This window comes from Nomascus leucogenys, chromosome 15 (assembly GCF_006542625.1).
Source record: "Nomascus leucogenys isolate Asia chromosome 15, Asia_NLE_v1, whole genome shotgun sequence".
NCBI classification, from domain to species: domain Eukaryota; kingdom Metazoa; phylum Chordata; class Mammalia; order Primates; family Hylobatidae; genus Nomascus; species Nomascus leucogenys.
In genome coordinates, this window is record NC_044395.1 from 65752057 (window position 1) to 65779875 (window position 27819).

General features: G+C 43.1%; 3 protein-coding genes and 1 pseudogene across 3 annotated transcripts; 3 read left to right on the plus strand and 1 right to left on the minus strand.

Moving 5' to 3' along the window:
• Positions 1-208: 208 nt before the first annotated feature.
• Positions 209-1311, plus strand: LOC100603233 (olfactory receptor 52I2). The gene has a single exon (XM_003254806.3). The coding sequence runs from the start codon at positions 225-227 to the stop codon at positions 1275-1277; it is 1053 nt and encodes a 350-aa protein (XP_003254854.2). The 5' UTR covers positions 209-224; the 3' UTR covers positions 1278-1311.
• Positions 1312-7610: 6299 nt separating this feature from the next.
• On the plus strand, positions 7611-8609 carry LOC100601649 (olfactory receptor 52I2). The gene has a single exon (XM_012503912.2). It carries the CDS (start codon positions 7635-7637, stop codon positions 8607-8609), a length of 975 nt encoding a protein of 324 aa, XP_012359366.2. The 5' UTR covers positions 7611-7634.
• Positions 8610-12867: 4258 nt separating this feature from the next.
• LOC100601994 lies at positions 12868-13846 on the plus strand (annotated as a pseudogene).
• A 3676-nt stretch (positions 13847-17522) lies between these two features.
• TRIM68 (tripartite motif containing 68) lies at positions 17523-27161 on the minus strand. Its single transcript, XM_003254807.2, has 7 exons — positions 26929-27161; positions 23961-24443; positions 22108-22203; positions 21018-21278; positions 20529-20551; positions 19885-19985; positions 17523-19684 (listed from the first exon to the last, which is right to left on the minus strand). The coding sequence occupies exons 2-7, from the start codon at positions 24384-24386 to the stop codon at positions 19134-19136; spliced, it is 1458 nt and encodes a 485-aa protein (XP_003254855.2). The 5' UTR covers positions 24387-24443; positions 26929-27161; the 3' UTR covers positions 17523-19133.
• Positions 27162-27819: the final 658 nt, after the last annotated feature.

Genomic DNA, 27819 nt, shown 5'->3' on the forward strand with positions numbered 1-27819 from the left:
ATGAAAGCTCAGATGAAAGGGTATGGAATGGGGAAGGAAGAAAGCAGAAAAGGCTTTCCAAAGGAGGTAAGCCATGAGCTGATCCATGAACAATGAATACAAATTTGTAAGGGAAGAATATTAAAGAGGATAAAAGTGGCACAGGATAATTTTGTCAGATGCCACATTTTTGATCCTGAGATCACCACCAAGCTGAGAATATCCCTAGGTTTTCCCAGCACCACATGTGTCAACAAATCTTACAGGATTGCATTCTTCTCTTACATCATTTATGCATTAATAGGCAAGAAGTCTCACCTGTGATGCTGGGTCCAGCTTACAATCACACAATGGAAACCCCTGCCTCCTTCCTCCTTGTGGGTATTCCAGGACTGCAATCTTCACATCTTTGGCTGGCCATCTCACTGAGTGCCATGTACATCATAGCCCTGTTAGGAAACACCCTCATCGTGACTGCAATCTGGATGGATTCCACTCTGCATGAGCCCATGTATTGCTTTCTGTGTGTTCTGGCAGCTGTGGACACTGTTATGGCCTCCTCGGTGGTACCCAAGATGGTGAGCATCTTCTGCTCAGGAGACAGCTCCATCAGCTTTAATGCTTGTTTCACTCAGATGTTTTTTGTCCACTTAGCCACAGCTGTGGAGATGGGGCTGCTGCTGACCATGGCTTTTGACCGCTATGTAGCCATCTGCAAGCCTCTACACTACAAGATAATTCTCACACCTCAAATGATGCTGGGAATGAATATGACCATCACCATTAGAGCCATCATAGCCATAACTCCACTGAGTTGGATGGTGAGTCATCTACCTTTCTGTGGCTCCAATGTGGTTGTCCACTCCTACTGTGAGCACATAGCTTTGGCCAGGTTAGCATGTGCTGACCCCATGCCCAGCAGTCTCTACAGTCTGATTGGTTCCTCTATTATGGTGGGCTCTGATGTGGCCTTCATTGCTGCCTCCTATATCTTAATTCTCAGGGCAGTATTTGTTCTCTCCTCAAAGACTGCTCAGTTGAAAGCATTAAGCACATGTGGCTCCCATGTGGGGGTTATGGCTTTGTACTATCTACCTGGGATGGCATCCATCTATGCGGCCTGGTTGGGGCAGGATGTAGTGCCCTTGCACACCCAAGTGCTGCTAGCTGACCTGTATGTGATCATCCCAGCCACCTTAAATCCCATCATCTATGGCATGAGGACCAAACAATTGCGGGAGAGAATATGGAGTTATCTGATGCACGTCCTCTTTGACCATTCCAACCTGGGTTCATGAACACAATATCTGTTCAGATCCAGCCAACTTCAAAGATGCCCTGGAGATCTGTAGAGCTTAGTTTACCTGGTGCTACAGGAATTCTAAGATGAAGGTGTAAAGGATATCCTTGCATAACTTTTCAATTACTAGCACGAATGATAATGAAATGTTTCTGATTTTCTGAGGGCTTTCTCAGTGGATTCAATCAACTTGTATCTGAATCAGAGATAAGTTTTGGTAGATAATACACATTTGATTGAACTTACGTTTCCCTGGTCTTTAGGAATGTGCTAGGTTAGGCTGAAGAAGGCACAAAGCCTCTTCCTGCTCCTGCCTCACCAACTCTCAAAATGAAAGACAACAAAGACTGCTCACCATTCTCTTCATGAACAGCTATGTGTCCACTTAAGATCTGGGAAACTGAGAGCATGCAACTGTATTTCTTAGTTTTTCTTTTCTTTTTTTTTTTTGTGTGTTTACTTTTAAATTTCTTTTTTATTTTTATTTTTTATTTTTATTATACTTTAGGTTTTAGGGTACATGTGCACAATATGCAGGTTTGTTACATATGTATCCATGTGCCATGTTGATTTCCTGCACCCATTAACTCGTCATTTAGCATTAGGTATATCTCCTAATGCTGTCCCTCCCCCCTCCCCCAACCCCACAACACCAAATAGTTATCTACCCTTTGCCATTAAAAATAAAAACACTAGAAACTTTATAGCTTGTGCCTGTTAACTCTTTTCTGCCAACTTTATTCCTTTCCACAGATGATGCTCAGGCAGAAGACATGAACTTTAAAACATGGCCTCATGCCCCCCTCTAGCCTCTTGTATTTTCAATCCGTTTCAAGTCCCCTGACTCTACTGCCTCTGGTTTATCCTCTATTTGGAGAATATGTCCCTTCTCATACTTTTGTGCTCAGGTGCATGCCCCATCTCCAGTTGAAAAACTCATCTTCTTTGCCCTCCCCTACATCCTCTTTCCTTTCTCCGTTCAACAGGATGTTATAACAGCGTCATGGGAAACTTTTAACCAGTGAAGTCTGGCCCGAGTCCCCAGGCAGAACTGAGGAAATGTGAACTCGACTTTGAGATATTAAGTACACTGTCAGTGTGAATAGTTCTACCATAAAGTGAAGTGAAATATGATTATTAGAATTTAGCTCTTGACTCTCTGGCTTACTTGCTTTGTGACTTTTATGAGCCTCAGCTTTCATCTATAAGATGTTGATGTGATAATGGCAGCTACTTCAGGAGGTTCTGAAAACTGAGATAATCTTTGAAAAGAGCATTTATGATGATGCCTGGCACATAGTGAGCTTTCACAAATCCTACCTATCATGGTTTTTGTTTGTTTGTTTGTTTTCCTTTCAGGATGCACTTTATACTCTATCCTCTGAAAACTTGAAGAAACAAAGACTCTTCAGCCAGTAAGCATCTGCCTCCTCCTGCAATCTGGAAATCCCCAGGGGCCAGAGCACAAAGATAAACCAGTCTCTTGAGGAGTTGCAATGTTTGGTTGCTGGGTAGAGGCCAAGGGAAGGTGGGTGTCCAGGGACATGGCAGGATGATGGAATATCCAGAGGGAAAAGAGGGCCCCAGTGAGAAGTCTTTGGAAAGGACAATATGACTCTCCATTGTTTGTTCATATTTGATTTTGTTTGCACTTTCTGCTCCTCCGAAGGTATCCTGTATTAACCCCTCTTCTTTTGCATGAAAGAAATGTGGACTATGAGGCATGGACTCATTGGAGAAAGTTAAACAGAGAAAACTCTCAGACTGTAACTGACTTGGGCATTAGTGTTGGGCTGATGGAGTCTGAAGGCCAGATCACCCCAGAATAGAAAATATAAGCCTTTACTCTTCCTATACAGGGCTGTCTAGATGTGGTGGGTATTACTGTTACCAAGAATGTATGAAAATAATATTTGGATAGGAAAGGTGGGAGAGAGAATGGGACATATAATTAATTGAAAGCAGAGAGGAAGGGGTAGGTATAATATTGGCATGGTGGAGAGACAGTTTTATGGGACTAAGAACAGTTATGAGGAAAAAAACCCAGTAGTAGGGCTGATTGGGTGCATGTTTGGCTGAAGAGGGGAAGTATCCAGGTAGGAAGAAAGGGTTATCATAAACAGAAAGGCCTGATTCAAATACATATGCCTTAGTTCTTTTACCTTTAAGACATTTTCATTTTGAATTATGTATTCCTCACTCTTTTAATAGAAATGAAAAATTCTCTCATATCTTACGATTTGTGAATCATGAGTTGTTGAAATTAAGGGACTTTTCTGTGCTAGTTTTAAGTAATTGACTCTCCAGGTCTGCATGTGAATATCCCCACAGTATTGAAGGCAAAGGCACGTGCAGGGCTGAAAATAGATCTTAGGATAACTTACCAGAGCTTTCTGAAAACAGTAAACATTAACAACCAGAGGGCACTGGTGTCTGTATCTTAACCTCAGTAGTGCCTATGTAGGTGTGTTCATGTGTTCACATAATAAATATTCATCAGGCTATATATCTGAGATTTATGCATTTCCCATTATATTCATAGTGTTTTAAAAAGTTAATGAAAAATCAGGGAGCAGGCAGTTGTGTTAAATGTTTTGGAGATGTCAAGTAAAACAAAAAGACAAAGAGTTACTGGACTGACAACAGATGCTTGATGGAGATCACTGTTAGTCTTAGCCAAACAATGTTCAGTATCAATAGGTTAATTGAAATAAATATTTGTAGAAAGAAACAACCAACCAAACCAAGTGTCCTGTTCTTTGCAGACTGACAATGTAAATCTCCAGCAATGCTAATTGAGAAGAAAAGTAAATGGAGATTAAAAAGAAAAACACTCTCAAGGGCATGAAAGGTATGCCCAATTAGAGCTTCCAGGGCTGAGGCCTCAGCATCAGCTGAGGCTGCCTCTTGAAGAAAGGTGAATTTACACAGGGCAGCCAGGGGAGGAATATTCTGGATCACATGTGAGTGAGGAAGAGGCTGTTTGGATTCTCAAGCTTTATGCAGCCCTTTATGCAATAATGCATAAGTCTGAGTTTGTGGCATCCAGAACACATGCGGCAGTCTCAAGCATACCCTGAATTTTTCTTTCACTCTTCACTACCGTTCTACTTCAAAAGTTTTCCCTTGTCTTCTCATGATCTATCACTGAAGATGTCTCACCCAGTAGCTACACAGCAAGGTTTTTATAATCTGATTATGATGTGGATCTCACTAATTTATTCAATCTGTGCCATGATATAGCATTTCTTAAGCTCAGGGTTTTTGGTTTGTTTCATATAGATCACAGTCTATAATCATGTCCCCAAAACTTGATTTTTTAAATAAAACTCCTGAGGACTTTACCACAGCTGCTGGTGGTACCTAACTATGGAGCCCATCAGTGCTAGGCTCCGTAGGAGGTGAATTGAAGGGGCAAATGTATGTCCCAGGATTAGGATTGAGAACCTGACGAATGTTCATCTAATGCTTGGCTAAGAGAGAAAATGTGTACCACAGCAGATGGGATCAAGGCACAGAATTCCATTAATCTGATTTATTCCATTACTCAGAGAGGAGCCAGAACCCTGACAAGAAGTAAAAAGAGGTAGCTTGAGACAGTATCCAAGGATAGGGATATGGTAACTTCACACGATGAAAGTCCTTTTTTTCAGGAGAGGCACAGGAAGCGATAGTTAAAGCAGGCTAGTCTTGAGGCTTGGCAAATAAGCACCTTTCATTTAAGATTGACTGAACACCTAAGAAACAGTTCTTGAGCGATATATGACTACTGTTATGTAAAAACAAATCACACAGTTGCTGTGGTGACTCATTAGACTGAGCCCTCAAGATACAATACTAGGGTGATGAGGGTTTTAGGAAGGCAATCAATTGTATTTAATATGGTCTGGTCTACACTTGAGATTCAAAGTCCAGGTCTGAAACAAAGGCATATGCCCACATCCTAAGGAAAGAAAATTATCTGAGAATAATAGAAAAAAGATTTGAAGCACTAATTTGGCCTGGAAAAAATATTTTTCATACCCACCTCCACTCTATCCTTAATCTGAATTCAGTTTGGCAAGAGTTGTTGTATGGCAGCAGAAATGTGAGCTATGCTTAGGCTTTCTGATTAGAGATGGGTTGTAGGAAAAACTAAGGAAAACCTTTTCACAAGCGTGATGAAGAAGAAAAATAGCAACAAAGCAAATAAAACAAAAAATCCTCAACTTGAGAATTGACCTATAATGGAACTGATAGTGGGCTCCTATCATAGTCCAATGAGGAGAAACTTGTTGTGTACAGCCACTGGGTGAGACATCTTCAGTGGCAACTCATGGGAGGACAAGAGAAATTCTTCAGGCAATGCAGGATGAGCAGCTTTTTACTTTGTAAATGTGGTCTTCAAATCACACACACTCATTTAAGGATGTTATTTGGAGCAATCTAGAAGTATAGAATTAGGCAGGGAAAACTGTCTTCTGTTCTACTATATTATAGCTATATTTTATTGAACACCTATGTACCAAGCATCATGCTAAGCACTTTTACATAGCTTATCACTTAAATCTCAAAATATCTCTGTGAAGTAAGTATTATTAACTCTGATGGGTGAAGAAGTTGAGGCTTGGAGAGTTACATAATTTGACTGATGCAAAATGGCTAGCAAGCGATAGAGTAGGGTTTTCAGTCTAGGAGTATGAATCTAGAACCAGTGCTTTTTGCCACTTAGCTATCCTGCCCTTTGATGATATGGGACCAATAACAGATTTTGAGTAGGGTACATGAAAGTATGCAGGATTTGTATGCTGTATTCTGATGAATAGAATCTAGGGTTTCCATGAAGAAGATTAACCAATGTCTCCCAAAGCTGGGTGATAACATCAGAGGAAGGAGCTTCCCCTTGTAAGGAGTCTTCTCAGATGGCAGGGAAAATGTGCCTATGACCAAACACCATATGAAATCATGGAAACCAATCATCCTAAGGAGAGAGTAACTAAACAGCTATCACACAGGAATGGAATGGTAGTTAATGCTGACTTCTTTATATTCAGGTTTCCCCACTTAGATTGTTACAAATTATATGATATGGTAACACCTGAATGAGGCAATGGAGGGTGAATACATCAATAAACAGAGATGAACAAGTGGTAGAGCTCAGCTGCTGGCTGTGCACAGCAGTAGCTATCTTTGTCTCATCAAACCTGGCCAGGTGAAACCCCTAACCTTGTTTTATCCATAGTTGTCTTGTTGACCATCTATGTTGGGCTGGATGGACACCTGGGATTCATAGCTTAAACCCAAAACTTACCACACACTTACTACATGATCTTGGCTAGAATATTTAATCTAAGTTATACAAACTGTGTTTTATGGAATGGATGTTTGTCTTATTTTACAAATGGAGAAATACACTCATTATGAATACTGCACTTTTAACATAGTATTGGCACATACGATGTTAATAATAAAGTGCTTAACTTTCTAAAGGATAAAGCTTTCTTGTTTGGAATATCTTGGTTATCAGGAAGAGCGAGTTAGTTGTATTAAAGAACCATAACAACTTATTGGGGAGGGGGGGTCATCTATAAGGTAACCCTAAGATTTTCCTTGTAGTAATTTAATCTATTAACTGAACCAAAGTGAATAGGATCCAGGGTAAATTTAGAGAAGGTAAGGATTATATTTATTTATAGACAATTTATAATCGCCTATAAAATGTGATAATGTTATTCTCTAATGGTTTTATTTTACTGAACTTACTAATATATATCATCAATCGCAAGAATGCTGAATTTATGTTTTGTCTATGCAATATACTGAGCATATAAAATGTGATGTTTGTTCTCAAGAAGTTCTGGTTTCAACATTTAGTAACAGCACACAGAGATAAAAAGTCATTCTTTCCTCTGTTAATCGTTCTTTCTGTGGAAATTGTTTACTGTAATGAGTATATATATCTTCATTCAAGTGACTTGTGACCACAGCTATGGATCACAATCTTCCTATAAGGCACTTCAGTGCATACCATAAACTCATAGAGTACAGGAATTGTCGATTTCGTCCCTACGGAAAATTTCAGGAAACTGCAAAAGAGGTAATTAACTTAACCTGGGCATGGGGTTGGGGGAGGAAGAGAGCAGGTCACAAGTCCCTAAGGAAGGAACTCACAAGCTGATCCTTCATCAATGAATAGAAACTTGTAAGGAGGATGAAAGGTAGCACAGTATTAGAAGTCATTTTTCTGATCCTGTGATATCACCAAGCTGAGAATATCCCTAGGTTTTCCCAGCACCACAAATGGGAACTAATCTTATAGGACTGCATCGTTCTCTTACATCATCTATACATTAATAGGCAAAAAGTCTCACCTGTGATGCTGGGTCCAGCTTACAACCACACAATGGAAACCCCTGCCTCCTTCCTCCTTGTGGGTATCCCAGGACTGCAATCTTCACATCTCTGGCTGGCTATCTCACTGAGTGCCATGTACATCATAGCCCTGTTAGGAAACACCATCATTGTGACTGCAATCTGGATGGATTCCACTCTGCATGAGCCCACGTATTGCTTTCTATGTGTTCTGGCTGCTGTGGACATTGTTATGGCCTCCTCGGTGGTACCCAAGATGGTGAGCATCTTCTGCTCAGAAGACAGCTCCATCAGCTTTAATGCCTGTTTCACTCAGATGTTTTTTGTCCACTTAGCCACAGCTGTGGAGACGGGGCTGCTGCTGACCATGGCTTTTGACCGCTATGTAGCCATCTGCAAGCCTCTACACTACAAGAGAATTCTCACACCTCAAGTGATGCTGGGAATGAATATGACCATCACCATTAGAGCCATCATAGCCATAACTCCACTGAGTTGGATGGTGAGTCATCTACCTTTCTGTGGCTCCAATGTGGTTGTCCACTCCTACTGTGAGCACATAGCTTTGGCCAGGTTAGCATGTGCTGACCCCATGCCCAGCAGTCTCTACAGTCTGATTGGTTTCTCTATTATGGTGGGCTCTGATGTGGCCTTCATTGCTGCCTCCTACATCTTAATTCTCAGGGCAGTATTTGTTCTCTCCTCAAAGACTGCTCAGTTGAAAGCATTAAGCACATGTGGCTCCCATGTGGGGGTTATGGCTTTGTACTATCTACCTGGGATGGCATCCATCTATGCGGCCTGGTTGGGGCAGGATGTAGTGCCCTTGCACACCCAAGTGCTGCTAGCTGACCTGTATGTGATCATCCCAGCCACCTTAAATCCCATCATCTATGGCATGAGGGCCAAACAACTGCAGGAGAGGATATGGAGTTATCTGATGCACGTCCTCTTTGACCACTCCAACCTGGGTTCATGAACACAATATCTGTTGAGATCCAGCCAACTTCAAAGATGCCTTAGAGATCTGTAGAGCTGGATTGGTTTACCCGGTGCTACAGGAATTCTAAGATGAAGGTGTAAAGGATATCCTTGCATAACTTTTCAATTACTAGCAGGAATGTGAATGAAATGTTTCTGATTTTCTGATGGCTTTCTCAGTGGATTCAATCAACTTGTATCTGAATCAGAGATAAGTTTTGGTAGAGAATACACATTTGATTGAACTTACATTTCCCTTGTCTTTAGGAATGTGCTAGGTTAGACTGAAGAAGGCAGAAATCTCCTCCTGCTTCCCCCTCACCAACCCTCAAAATAAAAGACAACAAAGAGAGCACTCAACCATTCTCTTCATGAACAGCTACGTGTCCACTTAGGATCTGGGGAACTGAGAGCATGCAACAGTATTTCTTAGTTTTTCGTATTTCCAAATGGTTATGTATCTTTTGCATTAAAATAATACAAGAAACATAGCTTGTGCCTGTTGATTCTTTTCTCTCAACTTTATTCCTTCCCACAGATGATGCCCAGGAAGAAGGCATGACCTTTAAAACATGGCCCCATGCACCCCTCTAACCTCTTGTATTTTCAATCCCTTTCAAGTGCCCTGACTCTACCACCTCTGGTTTATCCTCTATTTGGAGAATATGTCCCTTTTCATACTTTTGTGCTCAGGTGCATGTCCTATCTCCAGTTGAAAAACTCATCTTCCTTGCTCTCCCCTACATCCCATTTCCCATCTCTGTTTAACAGGACATTATAACAGTGTCATGGGCAACATTTAAATAGTGAAGCCTGGCCCAAGTCCGCAGGGGGGACACTATTCATCAGTGTGAATAGTTCTACCATAAAGTGAAGTGAAATATGGTTATTAGAATTTAGATCTTGACTCTCTAGCTTACTAGTTTTGTGACCTTTATGAACCTTTGCTTCATCTATAAGATGTCAATGTGATGATGGCAGCTACTTCAGAAGGTTCTGAAAACTGACTGAGATAATCTTTGAAAAGCATTTACTGGGATGCTAGGCACATAGTGGGCTTGCACACCTCCTACCAGTCATGAGTCTTTGGTTTTCCTTTCAGGATGCACTCTGTACTCTTAGTCTAACTTTTAGGTATCCTTTGAGGACCTGAAGAAACAAAGACTCTTCAGCCACTAAGCATTTGCTTCCTCCTGCAATCTGGAAATCCCCAGGGGTCAGAGCACAAAGAAAAACCAGTCTCTGGAGGGGTTGAAATGTTTGGTTGCTGGGCAGAGGCCAAGGGAAGGTGGGTGTACAGGGACAATGCAGGATGATTGAGTATCCAGAGGAAAAAGAGAGTTCCCTATTGGAAATTTTTGGAAAGGACAATATGACTCTCCATTGTTTGCTTGTATTTGATTTCGTGTTGCTATTCCTGCTCCTCCCAAGGTGTCCTGTATTAACCCCTCTTCTTTTGCATGAAAGAAATGGGGACTATGAGGCATGGACTCATTAGAGAAAGTTAAACAGACAAAACTCCAAGGATGTAACTGACTTGGGCATTGGTGTTGGGGTGATGGAGTATGAAGGCCAGGTCATCCCAGAGTGGAAAGTATAAGCCCCCACTCATCTTATACAGGGCTGGCCAGGTATGCTAGACATTGCTGATACCAAGAACTTATGAAAATGATATTTGGAAGGAAAGGTGGGGGCGGGGGGGAGAATGGGACATATGATTACTTTGAATGAAAGCAGAGAAGGGAATGGGTAAGCACAAAGCACAATATTGGTATGGTGGAGAGACAGTTTTAAGAAACTAAGTAGAGGCCAGGCATGGTGGCTCATGCCTGTAATCCCAACACTTTGGGAGGCCGAGGCAGGCAGATCACCTGAGGTCAGGAGTTCGAGACCAGCCTGGACAACATGGTGAAATCCTGTCTCTACTAAAAATACAAAAAATAGCCAGGCGTGGTGGCAGGTGCCTGTAATCCCAGCTACTCGGGAGGCTGAGGCAGGAGAATAGCTTGAACCTGGGAGGCAGACATTGCAGTGAGCTGAGATCGTGCCATTGCACTCCAGCCTGGGTGACAGAGCAGAGCAAGACTCTATCTAAAAAAAATAAATAAATAAAAAATAGAGCTAAGAGAAAGGAACTCAAACAATAGGGTTGGATGGGAGCAGTTTGGTTAGAGATCAGAATAACTCAGAATTATCACAAACCAGAGAGGCCCCATTCAAATGTGTTATTAGTTCTTTTACCATTAATACAATTTCAATTTCAATTATGCATTGCCTATCCTTTTAATAGGAATGAAAAATCCTCACATATCTTATGGTCTGCAAATCGTGAGTTATTGAAGTTAAAGGACTTTTCTAAGTTGGTTTTCAGTGACTGACCCTCCAGGTCTGCATGTGAATGTCTTCACAGGATGAAGGCAAAGGCAGGTGCAGTACTGGAAATATGTTTTAGTTGAACTTGGCCAGAGCATTCTGAAAACAGTAAACCTTAACAACCAGAGAACAATAGTGTCTCTATCTTGATCTGGATACACATTGTGGTGTCTACATATGTGTCTTCATGTTTTCTCATAATAAATATTTATAAGGATATATGCCTGATATGTTTGCATTTTACAGTATGTTCACAGTGTTTTAAAAAGTTAACCAAAAATCAGGGAACAGGCAGTTGTGTTAAATGTTTTGGAGATGCCAAGTAAAATAAAGAAAAAGAGTCACTGGACTGGCAACAGATCCTTGGTGGACATCACTGATGATCTTTGACAAAAAATTTTCAGTATCAATAGGCTGACTGAAATAAAACATTTATAAAAATAAACAACCAACCAAACCAAATGTCCTGTTCTTTGCAAAGACTGACAATTGTAAATCTCCAGCAATGCGAATTGAGAAGAAAAGTAAATGGAGATTAAAAAGAAAAACCCACTGAAGGTCATGAAAGGTATGCCCAGTTTAGAGTTTCCAGGGCTGGTAAGAGGAGCAAAGCAGCAACTTCAGCTGAGGCTGCCTCTTGAAGAAAGGTGAAATTACACAGGGCAGCCAGGGGAGGAACATCCTGGATCAGAGGTAAGTGGCGAAGAGGCTGTTTGGATCCTCACACTTTTCTTCGGTCCTTGTGCAATAATGCTGAACCCTGAGTTTGTGGCATCCAGAACACATACAGCAGTCTCAAGGATATCCTGAATTTTCCTTTCGCTCTTCACTACCGTTCTACTTCCATAGCTTTCCCTCGTCTTCTCATGATCTGTCACTGAAGATGTCTCACCCAGTGTCCCTACACAGTAAGGCTCCTATAAACTGACTGTGATGTGGAGCTAAGTACTGTATTCTATCCCTTCCATGATGTAGGATTTCTTAAGCCTAGGGATTTTGATTTGTTTCATAAGCAACACAGTTTGCAATCATATCCCAGAAATTTGTCTTTTTAGAAGACTCCTGAGGATTCCCACTATGGTTGCTGCTGGCACCCGGGTGTGGAATCAATCAGTGCTAAGCTCTCTAGGAGGTAAAAGGAAGGGGCAAATATATGTTCCATGATTAGGATTGAGAACTTGGTGAATGTTCATCTAGTTCTTATCTAACAGAGAAAATGTCTACTGCAGCAAATGGGATCACGAGCACATAATTCCATTAATCTATCCCATTACTCAAGAAGGAGCCACATTTCTGATAAGAAGTTAAAAAGGGGTCACTAGAGACAGTATCTAAGGGTAGGCATATGGCACCTTCTCATAATGAAAGCCTTTTTTTTTTTTTTTTCTGGGAGAGGCACAGGAAGTGATAGTTAAAGCAGGCTAATCTTGAGCATATCTTCTTTTAGGAGAGTTGTGACCATAGTTATGGATCACATCTTTCCTATAAAGCTATGAATAATATACATGCACTTAAGTGCATACCATAAAGTCATAGGTAAAGTTTTAGCATTGTCAGTTTAGTCCATTGGAGGTCACTATGGCAGATTGTATGAAAGCTCAGAAGAAAGGTAACTAACTCGGCCTGCGTGGAATAGGGGAAGAAGAAAACAGAGACTTCCTAAAGGAGGTAACCCTTGATCTAATCCTTCAACAACGAACAGAAAGTTTTAAGGCAAAGAATACTGAAGAGGATGAAGGGTGGAGCAGGATAACTTGATCAGACATCCCTTTTCTGATCCTAACAAAACCATCAAGCTGAGTAGGATTTCCTATCATCACAGATGGGAATAAATTTTACAGGATTGCATCATTCTCTTACATCATTTATGCATTAATAGGCAAGAAGTCTCACCTGTGATGCTGGGTCCAGCCTACAACCACACAACGGAAACCCCTGCCTCCTTTCTCCTTGTGGGTGCAATCTTCACATCTTTGGCTGGCTATCTCACTGAGTGTCATGCACATCATAGCCCTGTTAGGAAACACCCTCATCGTAACTGCAATCTGGATGGATTCCACTCGGCATGAGCCCATGTATCGCTTTCTGTGTGTTCTGGCTGCTGTGGACATTGTTATGGCCTCCTTGGTGGTATCTAAGATGGTGAGCATCTTCTGCTCAGGAGACAGCTCCATCAGCTTTAATGCTTGTTTCACTCAGATGCTTTTTGTCCACTTAGCCACAGCTGTGGAGACGGGGCTGCTGCTGACCATGGCTTTTGACCGCTATGGAGCCATCTGCAAGCCTCTACACTACAAGAGAATTCTCACACCTCAAGTGATGCTGGGAATGAATATGACCATCACCATCAGAGCTATCACAGCCATGACTCCATTGAGTTGGATGATGAATCATCTACCTTTCTGTGGCTCCAATGTGGTTGTCCACTCCTACTGTGAGCACATAGCTTTGGCCAGGTTAGCATGTGCTAACCCCATGCCCAGCAGTCTCTACAGTCTGATTGGTTCCTCTATTATGGTGGGCTCTGATGTGGCCTTCATTGCTGCCTCCTATATCTTAATTCTCAGGGCAGTATTTGGTCTCTCCTCAAAGAATGCTCAGTTGAAAGCATTAAGCACATGTGGCTCCCATGTGGGGGTTATGGCTTTGTACTATCTAGCTGGGATGGCATCCATCTATGCGGCCTGGTTGGGGCAGGATGTAGTGCCCTTGCACACCCAAGTGCTGCTAGCTGACCTGTATGTGATCATCCCAGCCACCTTAAATCCCATCATCTATGGCATGAGGGCCAAACAACTGCAGGAGAGGATATGGAGTTATCTGATGCACGTCCTCTTTGACCACTCCAACCTGGGTTCATGAACACAGTATCTGTTCAGATCCAGAGCATTCTAGCCAACTTCAAAGATGCCTTAGAGATCTGTGGAGCTGGACTGGTTTACCTGGTACTATAAGGAATTCTAAGATGAAGCTATAAAGGATATCTTTGTGTAACTTTTAAATTTCTACCAATAATATGAATGAAATGTTTCTAATTTTCTGACATTTTTAATGGGTTAATACGATAGTGTCTGAATCAGAGTAAGTTCGGTATAGAATACAGCTCTGGAATTTTTCCTTCTATAGCTTCTGACCTATATTTCCTACCCAATATCCTACCATCCCCTCTGCTGAAGAAACCAACTGTTTGGTATCTTCCCCTGAACCTGACTGATATTCTCAGAACTGTTCTTTCCTCCAAGTGATTAAATGGAAGAAGCTATTAATATATGACCCTGCCCTCTGGCCCAATAGTGATCTCACTCCATTTGGGTCCTATGCCTACACCTAGACCAGGGTCCTTCCCAAGCTGTATGGTCTACTATTCATCTGGGGAGATATAAACTTGGGATCAGAGATGGTGGTAATTCTACAACACATAAACTGGAAGGAGAAAATTGGGATTGGCCCATGCATCAAAAGCCAATCACCAAGAACGGATGAAGAGAATAAGTCTTTGGTTCTCTGATTCCAAATCACTTTGGACACCCAGGTATATTGTTATGTTCTGTAAAATACCACTTAACTTTTAAATGTATCTCCTATTGTTATGCTAGTTGGAGTTAGTGCACCAACTACCAGCTTTTTGTTTTTAAGCAACAGAAGCTAAGTTAATATAAGTTTGGTTTTGGAAATCTTTCTTGTTGCTTCCTAGTCCCAGTCTGTGTAAGTTAACCTTAAGGCATAAAAGAAAGGGATCAAATATACACAGGTCTTTCTTCTTCTGGGCACCTCTCAGGGGATGCGCTCTGGGATGAGGAGGCTAATAGAGAACAATGTAGATAAACAAGTTGACAATAGCAAAGACTTGGAACCAACCCAAATGTCCAACAATGATAGACTGGATTAAGAAAATGTGGCACATATATACCATGGAATACTATGTAGCCATAAAAAATGATGAGTTCATGTCCTTTGTAGGGACATGGATGAAGCTGGAAACCATCATTCTCAGCAAACTATCACAAGGACAGAAAACCAAACACCGCATGTTCTCACTCATAGGTGGGAATTGAACAATGAGAATACATGGACACAGGAAGGGGAACATCACACACCGGGGCCTGTTGTGGGGTGGGGGAAAGGGGGAGGGATAGCACTGGGAGATATACCTAATGTTAAATAACGTGTTGATGGGTGCAGCACACCAACATGGCACACGTATACATATGTAACAAACCTGCACGTTGTGCACATGTACCCTAAAACTTAAAGTATAATTAAAAAAAAAAAAAAGGAGTTGAAATGTAACCACTGTTCTCCAGGTCACTGGATGCTTACATGATTTTTGGTTTTGTTTTTCCCCTTCAGAAAATCTTGAATTGAGTAATCAGTATATGTTAAAAGAAAAAGATCTTATATATAAGAGATATGTACATTTGAAAATCTTAATAAAAAGATAATTTCCTACTAGTGTTAAAATTAAAGTGCGAGAAGAAACTGTTGACAGCAAGCTACTATATCTGAGTTTTAACACTTCCTGTCTACTGATAAACAACATTAATTCAGAGTATTAAAAATTAAATAAAACATGGAAAGCAGATAACACAACCTCTGACATATTGTATGAACTTAAAAATATACCCAATACATTTCTAATTCCATAATTTTAAGGGAGTAGTCCTATACTGCCCAGTACTCATATGACAACTCTTTCAAATAGACAAGCTCCTTAGTAACTTAACATCTATACCTTCTACTAATATTAGATTTGTTTACCTGCCAAGAATGTATTCAATTTTTGAACACCAGCAGAGTAGAAATCAGCCTCTTAAAAATCTGATAATGATGCACTGAGGTCCCAAAGGGCAGGAAAGTGAAACTTTTTTCCCTCACAACCCCCTAACATAAAAACAAAACAAAATTATGAGGTTATAACATTAAAAAACAAGATTATAAGTTGTTAAACACGTTTGACAAGATTTTCATTTTGAAATGTCACATTATTCTTTCTCCATAAGTAACCTGAAAAATTGGCTAGGTCCATTAAATGAAAGCATATTAGATGCATTAAAGAATCTGATGTAAAGCAACAAAGGCATAGTCCAGCCTGCACCCCAAACACTAATTTCTTCCCAGCATTTCCACCAGGAAGCTTGCCCTACCAGGTTTGTGTTTCATTCTCACTGGATTTTTCTAAAAGTAGATGGAACCCACTGCTAGTAGTCAAGTATTTACTGAACCACATACTTCCCAAAGTGTGCTGATTCCTTTCCATGGCTACCCCAAATGGAAAAACCTGTGCTTCTCACCATACATTCAGATATGGCCCCTGGCCCATCACATGAAGCAATGTGTGCTCTCTTAACTAGTGCCTGGGATGCACAGTAGATCCTTCATGTTTGGATTTTAAGAGATTACAACCAATCCTGATTGAAAAAAATGAAGACTGCCTATCTGTAGGTAGTTTTGAACCCAAGGCTTTGCCCCTATGTCTACCTTTTTTTCTTTTTTTGCAGTACCCAGGCATTTTACCCTCTTTGCAGCCTTCTCCCTTAAGGTTCAGGTATTGCATCCCTCAGTTTCTTTGCAAAACAAGGGTAGGCAAAGCTTGTCCCTGCCTTGCAGTGAAGGCTTGCACCAAACTGGGGATGCCACCCTAGGCATTGCAGGGAGCAGTGCAGGCACTCCACCTCCACGTGGCCACCTGCCTTCTGCCCTACTAGACCACTTATGAAAGGTACAGTAAAAGAAATTATCCATTAAATTCATATTTGAACGGAAGTATAATTAGGTATCCTCTAGTTTGTACTGCCCCTTTTAGATAAAAGCAGGTTATTTTTGTTTTGATTCTAGTCATGTGAATGAAAGTTCCCTCACTTAAATATTTAATACACACACACACACACACACACACACACACACACACACACACACACAGAGTACTAGACTAGGGGTAAAATGGTGAACAGACAAATAAGGTCCTTGTTTTCATATGGTTCTCAGGAGGGAAGTGTAAACAACTACTCTGTAGAAAAGGGTTTTCAGGCACTTAGAGCTTCAATCTTCTTGTCTGGTCTTAAAAATCAGACAATCTGTAATAATGTGGATTGTTTAACCTTACAAGTCTTCTAACAAGTAATTAGAGTACCCAAACAGGCTTATAAATGTAAAAAACAATCAAACTAACCAAAAAGAGTACATTACAAATGAGGCCATTTCATTCCTTCCTTCATTCTAAGTTTGAATGAATTTATCACCTAACAATCCTCCGTTTCTGGGAACCTTCCAAGATTTGTCTTAATAGTGAAAGAACAACATGGATTTTCCCTTAACCCTTTTGTGCCAATTGTCCACAGACATAACTGAAGTCCTTCCTAGGGACCTACTTCTCAATTACCCCCAGGCAATCGCCCAACAAAGATGCTCCTCTAATGGAGGCAGGCTCAACCCTTTGCCAGCACCAGGGTCTGTGGTGACTCACTAGCTTATTCCCCTCCAAGCAGCTGATGGAAACTTCTCCCCTTCTACTGCTAATTCTCAAGAAGCAGCCTGGAAGCATGGTGGGCAGAATGCATTTATTTCTCCAGTTTGGCCTATTTTAACTCCTACATACATGAACAGCCAATACAATTAAAGTAGAAACACAATTTTTAATATTCCTTATCACAGCCAGTTGAAGCTCCTTTCTGCCCAAAAGGTCTAGACTGTCAGCAGAGGCCCTGAGACAAAGGCACTGCTATAAGATGCGGACTGTATCATGGCACAGTGGGAAGGTCACCATGTGCAAAACCCATGGCTTGCCTGCCTCTGTGCTTCAGACAGGAACAAATGCATGGGATGGATCTGGGATCTATACAACAGCTCCATGAGGCAGGACAATAATATGAGGTTTTATGCTGAATTACACCCATTTTCCCAATGAGGACACATAAAACCTCCCAAACATGTGAGAAGTTTCAGACCCAAATATGATAAATGATGTATAGGCATGTGACCTGGGAAGTGAGTTTGTCAACCTTGTTTCATTTGAGTGTGAAAAATGCTTTATAATTTTTATAATCTTATCTTCAGCAGCTTTGTAAGAAATAACTTGCTCCAGGGGCCGGGCGCAGTGGCTCATGCCTCTAATCTCAGCACTGTGGGAGGCCGAGGAGGGCGGATCATGAGGTCAGGAGATCAAGACCATCCTAGCTAACACAGTGAAACCCCGTCTCTACTAAAAATACAAAAAAAATGAGCCAGGTGTGGTGGTGGGCGCCTGTAGTCCCAGCTACTCAGGTAGCTGAGGCAGGAGAATGGCGTGAACCCAGGAGGCAGAGCCTGCAGTGAGCCGAGATCGTGCCACTGCACTGCAGCCTGGGCAACAGAGCAAGACTCCATCTCAAAAAAAAAAGAAATAACTTGCTCCATTAAGGCCATTTCAGTTTCCTTATTCATAAAGTGAAAATACAAGCTAAGGCTCACAGGTTTTCTGATCCTGCCACTTAGAGAAAAAAGGCAGGACTAGGACACTGGTCTCCTAGGAGTCCAAGCGACAGTGATTTGCCCAGCTTGTGCTTAGAGAGGGAAGGGCAGTGGGGTGGCTTGGGCAGGTCTGTGTCCCCCTGCTGCACTGAATTTCTCTTGCCAGGAGGTCAGAGAGTGAGGGTCACATAAAGGTTGCTTAGTTGTAGCAACCTCAGGGGAAGCATCCTCTGACTGGCCTCAGCACAACAACCAGCTCTGGGTATGGGCAGCATTTTTTTTGGCCTATTGGGAAAGCCTATCTAATGGTGTCCTGAAGATTGTACCTACTTCATCATCCTCACTGACTTAACTGTGACACCGGACAGGAATCAGGGAAGAGGGGGGGTTTGGCTACTACACGGACAAAGTCCTGATCCTTACCCCAACGAGTCACCTTAGAACTGCTCTGATCCTCACCATCAGCCCTGTCACGCTTCCCTCATGGGATGCAGTGCTCATTTGACTGGGCCTCTGCTTTTTAAAATAAGTGGTTTCATGACAGACTTCAGCCTGGTAGCAAAGACCAAAGGATCAGACAGAGGAATCCCTGGATACTGGGCTCAGCTCAGTTTCAGGGGATACCTGTCAGTGGCTGGGTCCTCCAAGCCCCATGGCGGCCAGGCCCAATTCCAAGGCCTCTCTGGTTAGGATGGTAGCTTTCTTAGTCCTCCCCATCCAGGGAGCAGATGGCCAGAGGAGCAGTGTTGTTGGTTCCGATGCTGTAGCAAGGACTAAAATAGGGCAGGAGGCGCCCAGGGAAGGGATAGCGGGGGAAAGTGAAGATGTGGGAGCCACAGTCAGTCACATTGTAGAAAGAAATGTCATGGGCCTCATAATCCACGAAGATTCCCACCCGGCGAGGAGGGACTGGCAAGGACAGGAGGGGGTACTCATCGGTGCCTGCTCGGTACTCATTTCCCTTCCTCAGCCTTATCACCCAGAATCCATAGTGGGGGGATAAGTAGACCACCTCCTTCCGGTCTACATTTTGCTTACATACTCCCAGGCCCCACTCAGACCTGTCTCCCACCTCCACCTCCCAGTAGTGCCGGCCTGAGGAGATGCACTGGCTTCCCAGGACGATATTATAGCGGTAAAATCTCTCAGGATTGTCTGGCAGTTTCTGGTTGGTGTCTCCATAGTGCACACGTTTTCTGTCCTCAGACACAATGAGACGGGAGTAAGCAGTATCTGGATCCAAGCGCACATCAGCTATAAAAAAAGATCCTGGTTGGTAACAGTGATATAGGGCCAGGAGGCATGGGTGAGGGCTCTCTGATCAATTCAGCCACAGATTTCTCAATGATGAGTGGGTGAGGCTGGATGGGGCACCCAGAGGGCACTGAACCATTTTCTTTCTCTGGGAGGGGTCCTTCCCACTGTCCACTACAGTCTCCCCCAGGATCCATTACCTGCATAGGTCTTCAGGATCTCTCTTAGCCCCAGCACACGGCAGTCTGTCTTCAACTGCAGGGAGATTGGTTCTGGCTGCTGCAAGCTCCAAGATTTGCTCCTGGTAGAGGAGGGTGAACCTCAGGGCCAGGAGTCCCGGCTTTGTCACGTGGGCCTTATCTTAGTACAGGGAAGAGGGGCTTGGCCAGGGACGTAGTGAAGTGCCCCACCCCAGCAAAGCAGAGCCATGACGGTTATGGTTATTTGGCTGAGCCTCAAGCTGTTTGTGCGCAGAGGTGAGAACACCTGCATGCCCAGGCTACGGGAAGGGTTGGATGTATATTTGATTCTGGGAGAGGAAGAAGTGCACACATTTTTCTGTCAGACATGAAGCAGTCACAGGCAGTCTTTCTTCCTCTTTGAGCAATCTACTTGAAACCACATTTTATAGCTTCACTTGATATACATTTGATCAAGTACAAAGAAGAAAAAGGAAAGATCAACAAAGATTCCTTAGCCATTACCATGTAAGTGGGACGAGACTGTGGACGAGCACCTGCTTTTCTGTGTGTACCAAGTCTGTGCTCCGTCCCTACTTCTGGCTCTAGTTAGGCCCCACTATCCCCTACGGGGCTGCTTAGAGGCTCCAAGGGTGAGAACATACCTGTTTAATACTTCCTGAATATCCTGTAAGGAGAAAAAAAAAATGCAACACCTGAGTATGTGCTATTCCTCGGAGGGAACAGATATCAAACTGGCAGGGAGTTTCTCTAGGGGAAGGGAGACAGATACCAAGAATGGAGAGATGCCATGCAGAGGTAGGGAGAAGCCTACGGAAGGACGGAAGAGCAGGCTGAGCTTTGGCTGAACTGGCCAACTTCAGGCTCCATCTCAAGACTCTCAGGCTAGAGGAGAGGGCCTGGAATGACGCCAGAGCTGCCTGAGCACTGCTCCACCTATGACGCTACAACAGACCAGGTCATCCACAAGCCAGGGATAGGGAAACATCAGGTATTAGCTGGGGAAACACAGGATCCATTATCAGCTGGCAGAGGGCTGGCAGTCCCTACTGAAGGGTAACTGATGCTCTCTCCTGGAGTCTCAGTCTATCTTCAGCTATCACTCAGGGTTACTAGGGAAACTTACTACTCACCTGCAACATCCAGCGGACAGGCCTCTGCGACCTCTCTTTCAACTCTGCAATCATCCTCCACAGGACCTGGCTCTGCTGGATGAGCTCACTATGGTTCAACTCCAGTTTCTGCATGGTCTCCGCTGCCTCTCGCTGTAGGCTGGCTAGAGCTGCTGCTACCTCTGCCCCTAGCTGCCGATGTGGTGGCTGCTTTTTCTCTAGTAATCGCTTGTATTTTTCAAACTCCCATACAATACTCTGTTTTCGGGTTTCCACCTGTATCTGTGGAGCCAAGATGGAAATCAGCACTGATACTTTCAGTCACCCAGTATCGAGCATACTGACATATGCATACACACATACTCTGCAATGGTACCAACCACGTGACAGGCTATGCAGGGGCAAAGATAAAGGATACTATTTTTCCTAGCTTCCTGTTCCCCCAGCTCCACCACATGCTTCTAGGTCTGTATTGTCACTCTTATTGACTCCAGTAGGGTCCGGGATATTATCTTAATACTACATGCTCTAGACTATTTTCCATTTTCAGAATAATGACAAGATGTGTTACATTTAAGTCTCTAAGGCAGTGTAACTTAACTACACTGTTAGGTGGTTCATTTTCACGTTGATATTATATCTGTTCAACGTGCTGTTTTAGATTGGTTCAGTGTTACTTTCTGTTGATCAAAAGTTCTAGTAGTTTGATACTTACTGGCCTCAAATTTATTTCAGAGGTGATTTTCCAATATTTTAATAACCAGACTCTTAGCAAATATGCTCTAACTTGGGAAAGTGAACGAGAAACTCTGCTTTACTAAGCATGATATAAGCTACGCCACTGTGAGCTGACACATGTGAGCACATGCTTTTCCTTTCTATGAGGCTACAAGACCAGAGGTTATCCCTACATCACTATGGAGAAACTGGAATTAAGAGGTGACGTGGCCTACCTAAGGCCTGGGACAGAGAAAGCAGGGATTAGAACCCTAGGCTCTGTGATTTCAGGCCTCACATTCTGCCTCACAGAGATGAGAATGCTACCCTAGGCCAGCTCCAGGACCACACAGGACGACCGACACAAACTCCTTTCCCCACGAGGGCAACCTGCCTTCCAGGTGGCAGTTCGTTTCCTTTCACCAACTTCAAGCTTCCAGGCCTCTTCTTGCTCTTTCTTCAGATGTTCGAGGGCCTCATGAAGTTCCCACTGCAAGAGACAAAACCCTCATGAGGCCACCTCTGGCAGCCTAGGCTTCCTAGCATTAGGAGTCTATGGGAGAACTAGAGTCCTTCAGGCAACCGGCCACAGTGAAGGCTGTGGGGAAAGGGAATGCCACAGAGGAAGCAGACTCTGTCCAGATGACATCCAAGGTAGCTCTCTGGGCTGAGAATCATTTCAACTCCCATAGTCTCTAAATGTCTGTAAACTGGAAGAAAAGGTCCATTTCCAACCTCTCCAGAAAAGTACCTTGGACTTCCCTTTCCATGCCAATTTTTATCCTTACCTTATTTATTTTTATCTTACTGTCTGCCAGAACCTTGTTACTCCAAATGTGGTTCAAGTGGATCAGCAGCATCCATATCACCTAGGAGCTTGTTAGAAATGCAGAATCTTGGCCTCACCTTAGACTTACCAAATGAGAATCTCGATTTTAGCTAGATCTCCCAGGTGGTTCATATGCTTATAAAGGGTAAGAAGCACTTTCCTAGAATAGTAATGCAAGGGATTTCTACTGAAAAGCATAAAGTGTACAGATACACCATTAAATTCTGCTATTTTAACAAAATAGCAACTATTTTGTTAAAATTTATCAAGTGCCAGGTATATTTTAAGCTCTAAATATGCATGTGATACTTACAATCCCCTGAGGATGGTATTAACCTTATTTTATAGACAAGAAAACTGAGGCTTAGAGGGTGACCTACCCAAAGTCATTCAGGTAATAAATGGTTGGGCTGGGATTTAATCCAGCCCTTTACCCCTATGTTATACTATCTCCCTTTTCTAATATTCTCAAAAACAGAATGAGTTAGTAAATAATGAGTTAGTAAATACTTTTCATATTTTAGAAATCCCTCCCATATAGGAAAAGCTAATTCAGGGGATTTGTCTTACACTCTCACCTTCCTATTTCAACTCCAAAAAAGAGAACTGAGACCAATGCTGGATCACTGGATCACAGAATCACTGAGATAATGGTTCCAATAAAGATGTCATTATGGGCATCTGATGAAAGAGTAAACAGAAGCCCAGAAGCTGGAAGTTGATGACGTTAGCTACAAAAAAGGAGTCCCAGGTTTGTCAGAGATGACTTGTCTAACAAGCAAACTTGGGAGAGGAGAAAGAGCAAGAAGACTTGAGTCACAGCCTCTGATCTTCCTTTCATTAACTGGACCTGAAGTCAGAAAGGACCTGAGAAGATTGTATTAGACGACCTCTCTCAATCTTGTGACTCACCCATAGTTCGTTCCACCTCTAAAATAAATTACCATGTTTTCAACTTTCTAAGCCTCACTTTTGTCTATAAAATGAAGGAGTGAAGTGATCCATTCAATGCCAAATGACTACTTGCAGCACTGCTAGGAGGCGTTTGCAGATCAGGTGTAGCCTTGACCATCTATGTAAGAGCCTCATGCCTAAACTCATCCAAGGCATCCAGAATCTCAGTTAAAAAACAAACTATTTTCCTTCACATTCTCAGTACTGAAATCAGCCTTGGGTTAGGAATTGAGCCCTGTTAGGATCTGGGATGGGGTGTAGAGGAAGTGGGAGAGCAGAAAATCAAGGAAGGTCATGAATACGAGGAAAGGTATAGCTCTCTGTATCAGATTCCAGGGATCTGTGGGTGTCAGGAACCAAATGAGTTAGCTCTCAGTCTGTGGTGCTGGTGGTCAAGCCCTTGATCTAGAAGCAGCCAACTTGGGGCCGGGGTTAGACTGGAGTGGCCAGCTTCCATCTCTCACCTTGTACTCCCAGGCAACATCCTCCATTGGCACAACACTGTGGGCCTCATGCTCTGGGGACTGGCGGCAGGCCTCACACATTATCAGGACATCCTCTTTGCAGAACATCTTCAGCTTTTCCCCATGGCGCTCACACAGGTCACCCTTCAGCCCCATTCCTGGATGTAGCCTTAGCAGACGGACTTTTTCTACAACATTGGCCAGCTGCCAATTAGGCCGCAGGTTCCTTGGCTGGACAGGAGCTCGACAGAGGGGACAGGTGTAACCCCAGTTCTGGGATTCTCCTGGGATCTCCCAGAGTCCAGAGAGACAGCTGTGGCAGAAGCTGTGGCCACAGTCAATGCTCATGGGCTCCCTCAGGAAGGTCATACAGATGGGACAGGCCACTTCTTCCACAATGGCTTCCACCAAGGCTGTGGGATCCATGGTTCCTTCTCACACCCTCCTCAGAACATGAATGAAACCAGGGAGAAGTAGTAAAGGCTGAGAAGAAGAAAAGAAAGACAAATAAGAGAAAAAGGTAACAGAGGAACAGAGAGATCAGTAACAGGAATAATTAATTTCTGGGGGAAAACCGCCTTCCTTTTGACCCTTTACTGACCTTCTTTAATAAGCATTGGCCTTTCCAACTGAAGGGTGCATGGTCTGAACGGGCCACATTACTCACACCATGAAGGGGATAATGGGGATGCCTAAGTGAGTGAATATTGGGAGTCCTCGGTTTTCATTCACTTGGTCAACTCTGATTTTCCTCTGGGTTTGCTCTACTAGACCACTACCACTCCAATCATGCTCTACAAATCAGCATTATTTCTCTTAAACTTGGGTAAGTTCACATAAAATGTGGTATTTCAGTATCTGAAGTAAGGCCATAAATACCTCCAGCCTCACTCTCTGGTATGTTTATATTTGCATTTATATAATTCGAAGTGTCAAAAGGTAGTATGCCAGAAGCCCATTGCCTACAAGCTCAATTTGTTTTCTTGTGTTGCACACTAAAATGTAAAAACTGTAAAGGAAACAGCAGTTCTTTTCCTGTGCCTTTTAAACTCCTGCCCACTGCTCCAGCACTAACGTACTTATTATTCACTAAGATGTCAAGGTATTCTTCTGAGCTTTTAGTGATACGTTAGAAGCAGAGATGAAATAACAGCCCTTGGAGATTAAAACAAAGATCATTTGATGATCATCACACCCATATTGATGAATCACTACTCCAGCAAGAAATCTGAGATTTTTGCCAGGGCCACATATGGGCATGGAACTTGGTCAATGGCAGGCTCTTGGCTCAGTTGGCAATATTTATTCATTCACTTTGCTACTTTGTGTTACCAGCTAGAGTCTATACAAGGAAGGGCCATGTTGGTCCTAGTTCCTGTTGTATCCTCAGCACCTAAACAGCACCTGCAATGCAGATATTGCTGAGTAAATATTTGTTGAATGAATTAACCAGCTAGACATAGGAAATAGTTCCTAAACCCAAAATCCTTTTAGCATTTGTGAGGTAAATTGAGAGCATACATTAATAATAAAAGCAAGCACTCTTTGAGCACTTATATGATGTGCCAGGCACCGTTCTGAGCACTTTACATGAATTAAGTTGGTTTATTTCACAACCCTAGGCAGAGGCCATTATTGTTCTCATTTTACAGATATTTGGCTTGGGGCTCTGCCATCTATCTTGGGCAAATTTCTTAACCTCTTTAGCTTTAAGGTATAATACAAATTTTCAAGAGGAGAGAGAAAAATCACGGTGGTTCAGCGCAGTCCAGTAGCAAGAAGCAGAAAGCAGGGCAGTAAATCTTGCAGGACTCTGTGATATGCCATTGGCAGGGCATGCCTTCTCACTAGACTCCCTGTCTCCTGCTTTTCTTCCTCCCACTATCACTACCAAACTGTGGGATCCAGTATCCTAAAACCTCATTTTGGTAAATCACTGACTTACTAAATAATCTATCCTGGCTCCCGGTTAACAAGATCTCTCCTTGAAACAGCACCTGTGCCCAGCTAGGCAAAGGAATAAACTTCCACACACTCCCGCAATCCCCTCGTCCATTCAATCTACCTGACTTGGGTTCCTTCTATTCTCCCAGCTGAAAATGACTTCTACATGATCCTGCTTTTGACGTCATTTGCCATGTATTTGTCTATTGTCTTACTTCCCATACTAGAACTTTTTCATGTGGATAGGGTCATTGTCTATTTTGTTCATTTCTATTTCCCCAGTGCCAAGAACAGTGCCTCAAATACTTGTTGAATACGTGAAAACTAAATGTAAACGTTGAGTTCCAACCGATAGTAGATTGAAAGTGGAAGATGTGTTAATATCCTTAGCTAAGTCAGTAGAGACATTAAGAGACACCACCTAAAGTCAATAAAACAATAAATGGAAGTTGATACCTATTATTTAAAGCTACAAATGGAAAACCTAAAATAGCGATGGAAAATTGACAAGACTGTGGCAGTAAGAAAGTAAGGCAAAGAAATATCAAAATGATAAATCCTGAAATACAGTGGAACGCATATTATTTTGATTTAGGGTGATAAAAACATCTAAAAAGGGAAAAACTAAAAGTGGCAGCCTCTGCAAAGATCTGGGGATGGGTAGTTATTGCTCTTCAAAATAAGACCTGCTTTAATGTTTAACTTTTTATTATACATGAATTACTTTGAGAAAATTCAAATAATTAAACGTTCGGTTGCTTTGACTGTGCCTTCCGTAGGGTACAGCGAGAGTCTGAGAAGGGCATTTGAGAAGGGGGCGGGGCCTGGAAGACTTCCAAGAAGGACCCCAGCGGGAAGGGAGTAGAGGGGCGGGCGGTAACGTCCGGAGTCAGGGAGCAGCTGGAGGACAGTAAACTCCTGGCCTGGCCACAGGGCGTTGGTCAGGTCCCCAGGGCAGCGGGCGGGTGGGGGTAAAGTGAGCGTGCATGATCTGATTTCAGAAAAGGCAGAGTTATCTACCCACCTCCCTCCTCGGCCCGGACTGGCGCTTCGCGGCGGAAACTCAAAGTGAAGAAGCCTGGTTCCGCAGCTTCCAATGGCCCAGCGTCAGAAGCTGCCGTTCCCGGTAGCTCAGCACTTACGGCCAGAGAGCGGCAGAGGCCCAGAGCCCAAAGCCCGGCAGCTCAGGCCCCGTAGCCCGCAGCTCCCAGGATACTACACCCGGCTCTAGGCCCCGCTCGCAGGACGGCAGCCAATGAGCGGCCGGCTGGGCCCAGGTTGGCTTCGCCCAGGGGGCGGTGTGTTTGTGGGGGCAGCCAATCACAGGCAGGGACTAGGGTAACCCTAGCCAATTGGTGATGAGACGGGGGTTTCGACGCTTCTAGGCATGTCAATGTTTTTTCTCTACTTCCTGGGTTTTTCTGATCCCTTCACCCACTCAGATTCCCTTAAACTGTAGAGGGTTCCAGGAGTTAAGTTCTAGGATAGGTCAAAGGATTGAGGCTCCCGAGTGATGCCGCTCGGGCCCTGCATTAAGAGAGGCTCAGACGGCTATTCATTTGCCAGTTTGTCTTGTTAAACTCAGAGGCCTGAGATTGGCCAAGTCTGGTTCTGTGACCCATCTTAGCACAGGGTTGGGCGCACATATGGTGTGGACTCTGCTGTTCCTGGCAAGATTCGCGACCTCTCATGGTTCCAGGCTTTAAGTGCTGGGTTCTTAAACAAAACAAAACAAAACAAAACAAAACAAAACAAAACCCTCTCTTTTTTCCTGGCATACTCTTATCCTGCAATACTTCAGCAACCAGCTTGTCGTCGCTATTGCCACAATCCACTTTTAAAGTGAAAAACAGACAACAGAGACCGGGAGTTGATGGAGAAATGGAACCCCTGCTCAAAAATTGTCATTAAAAAA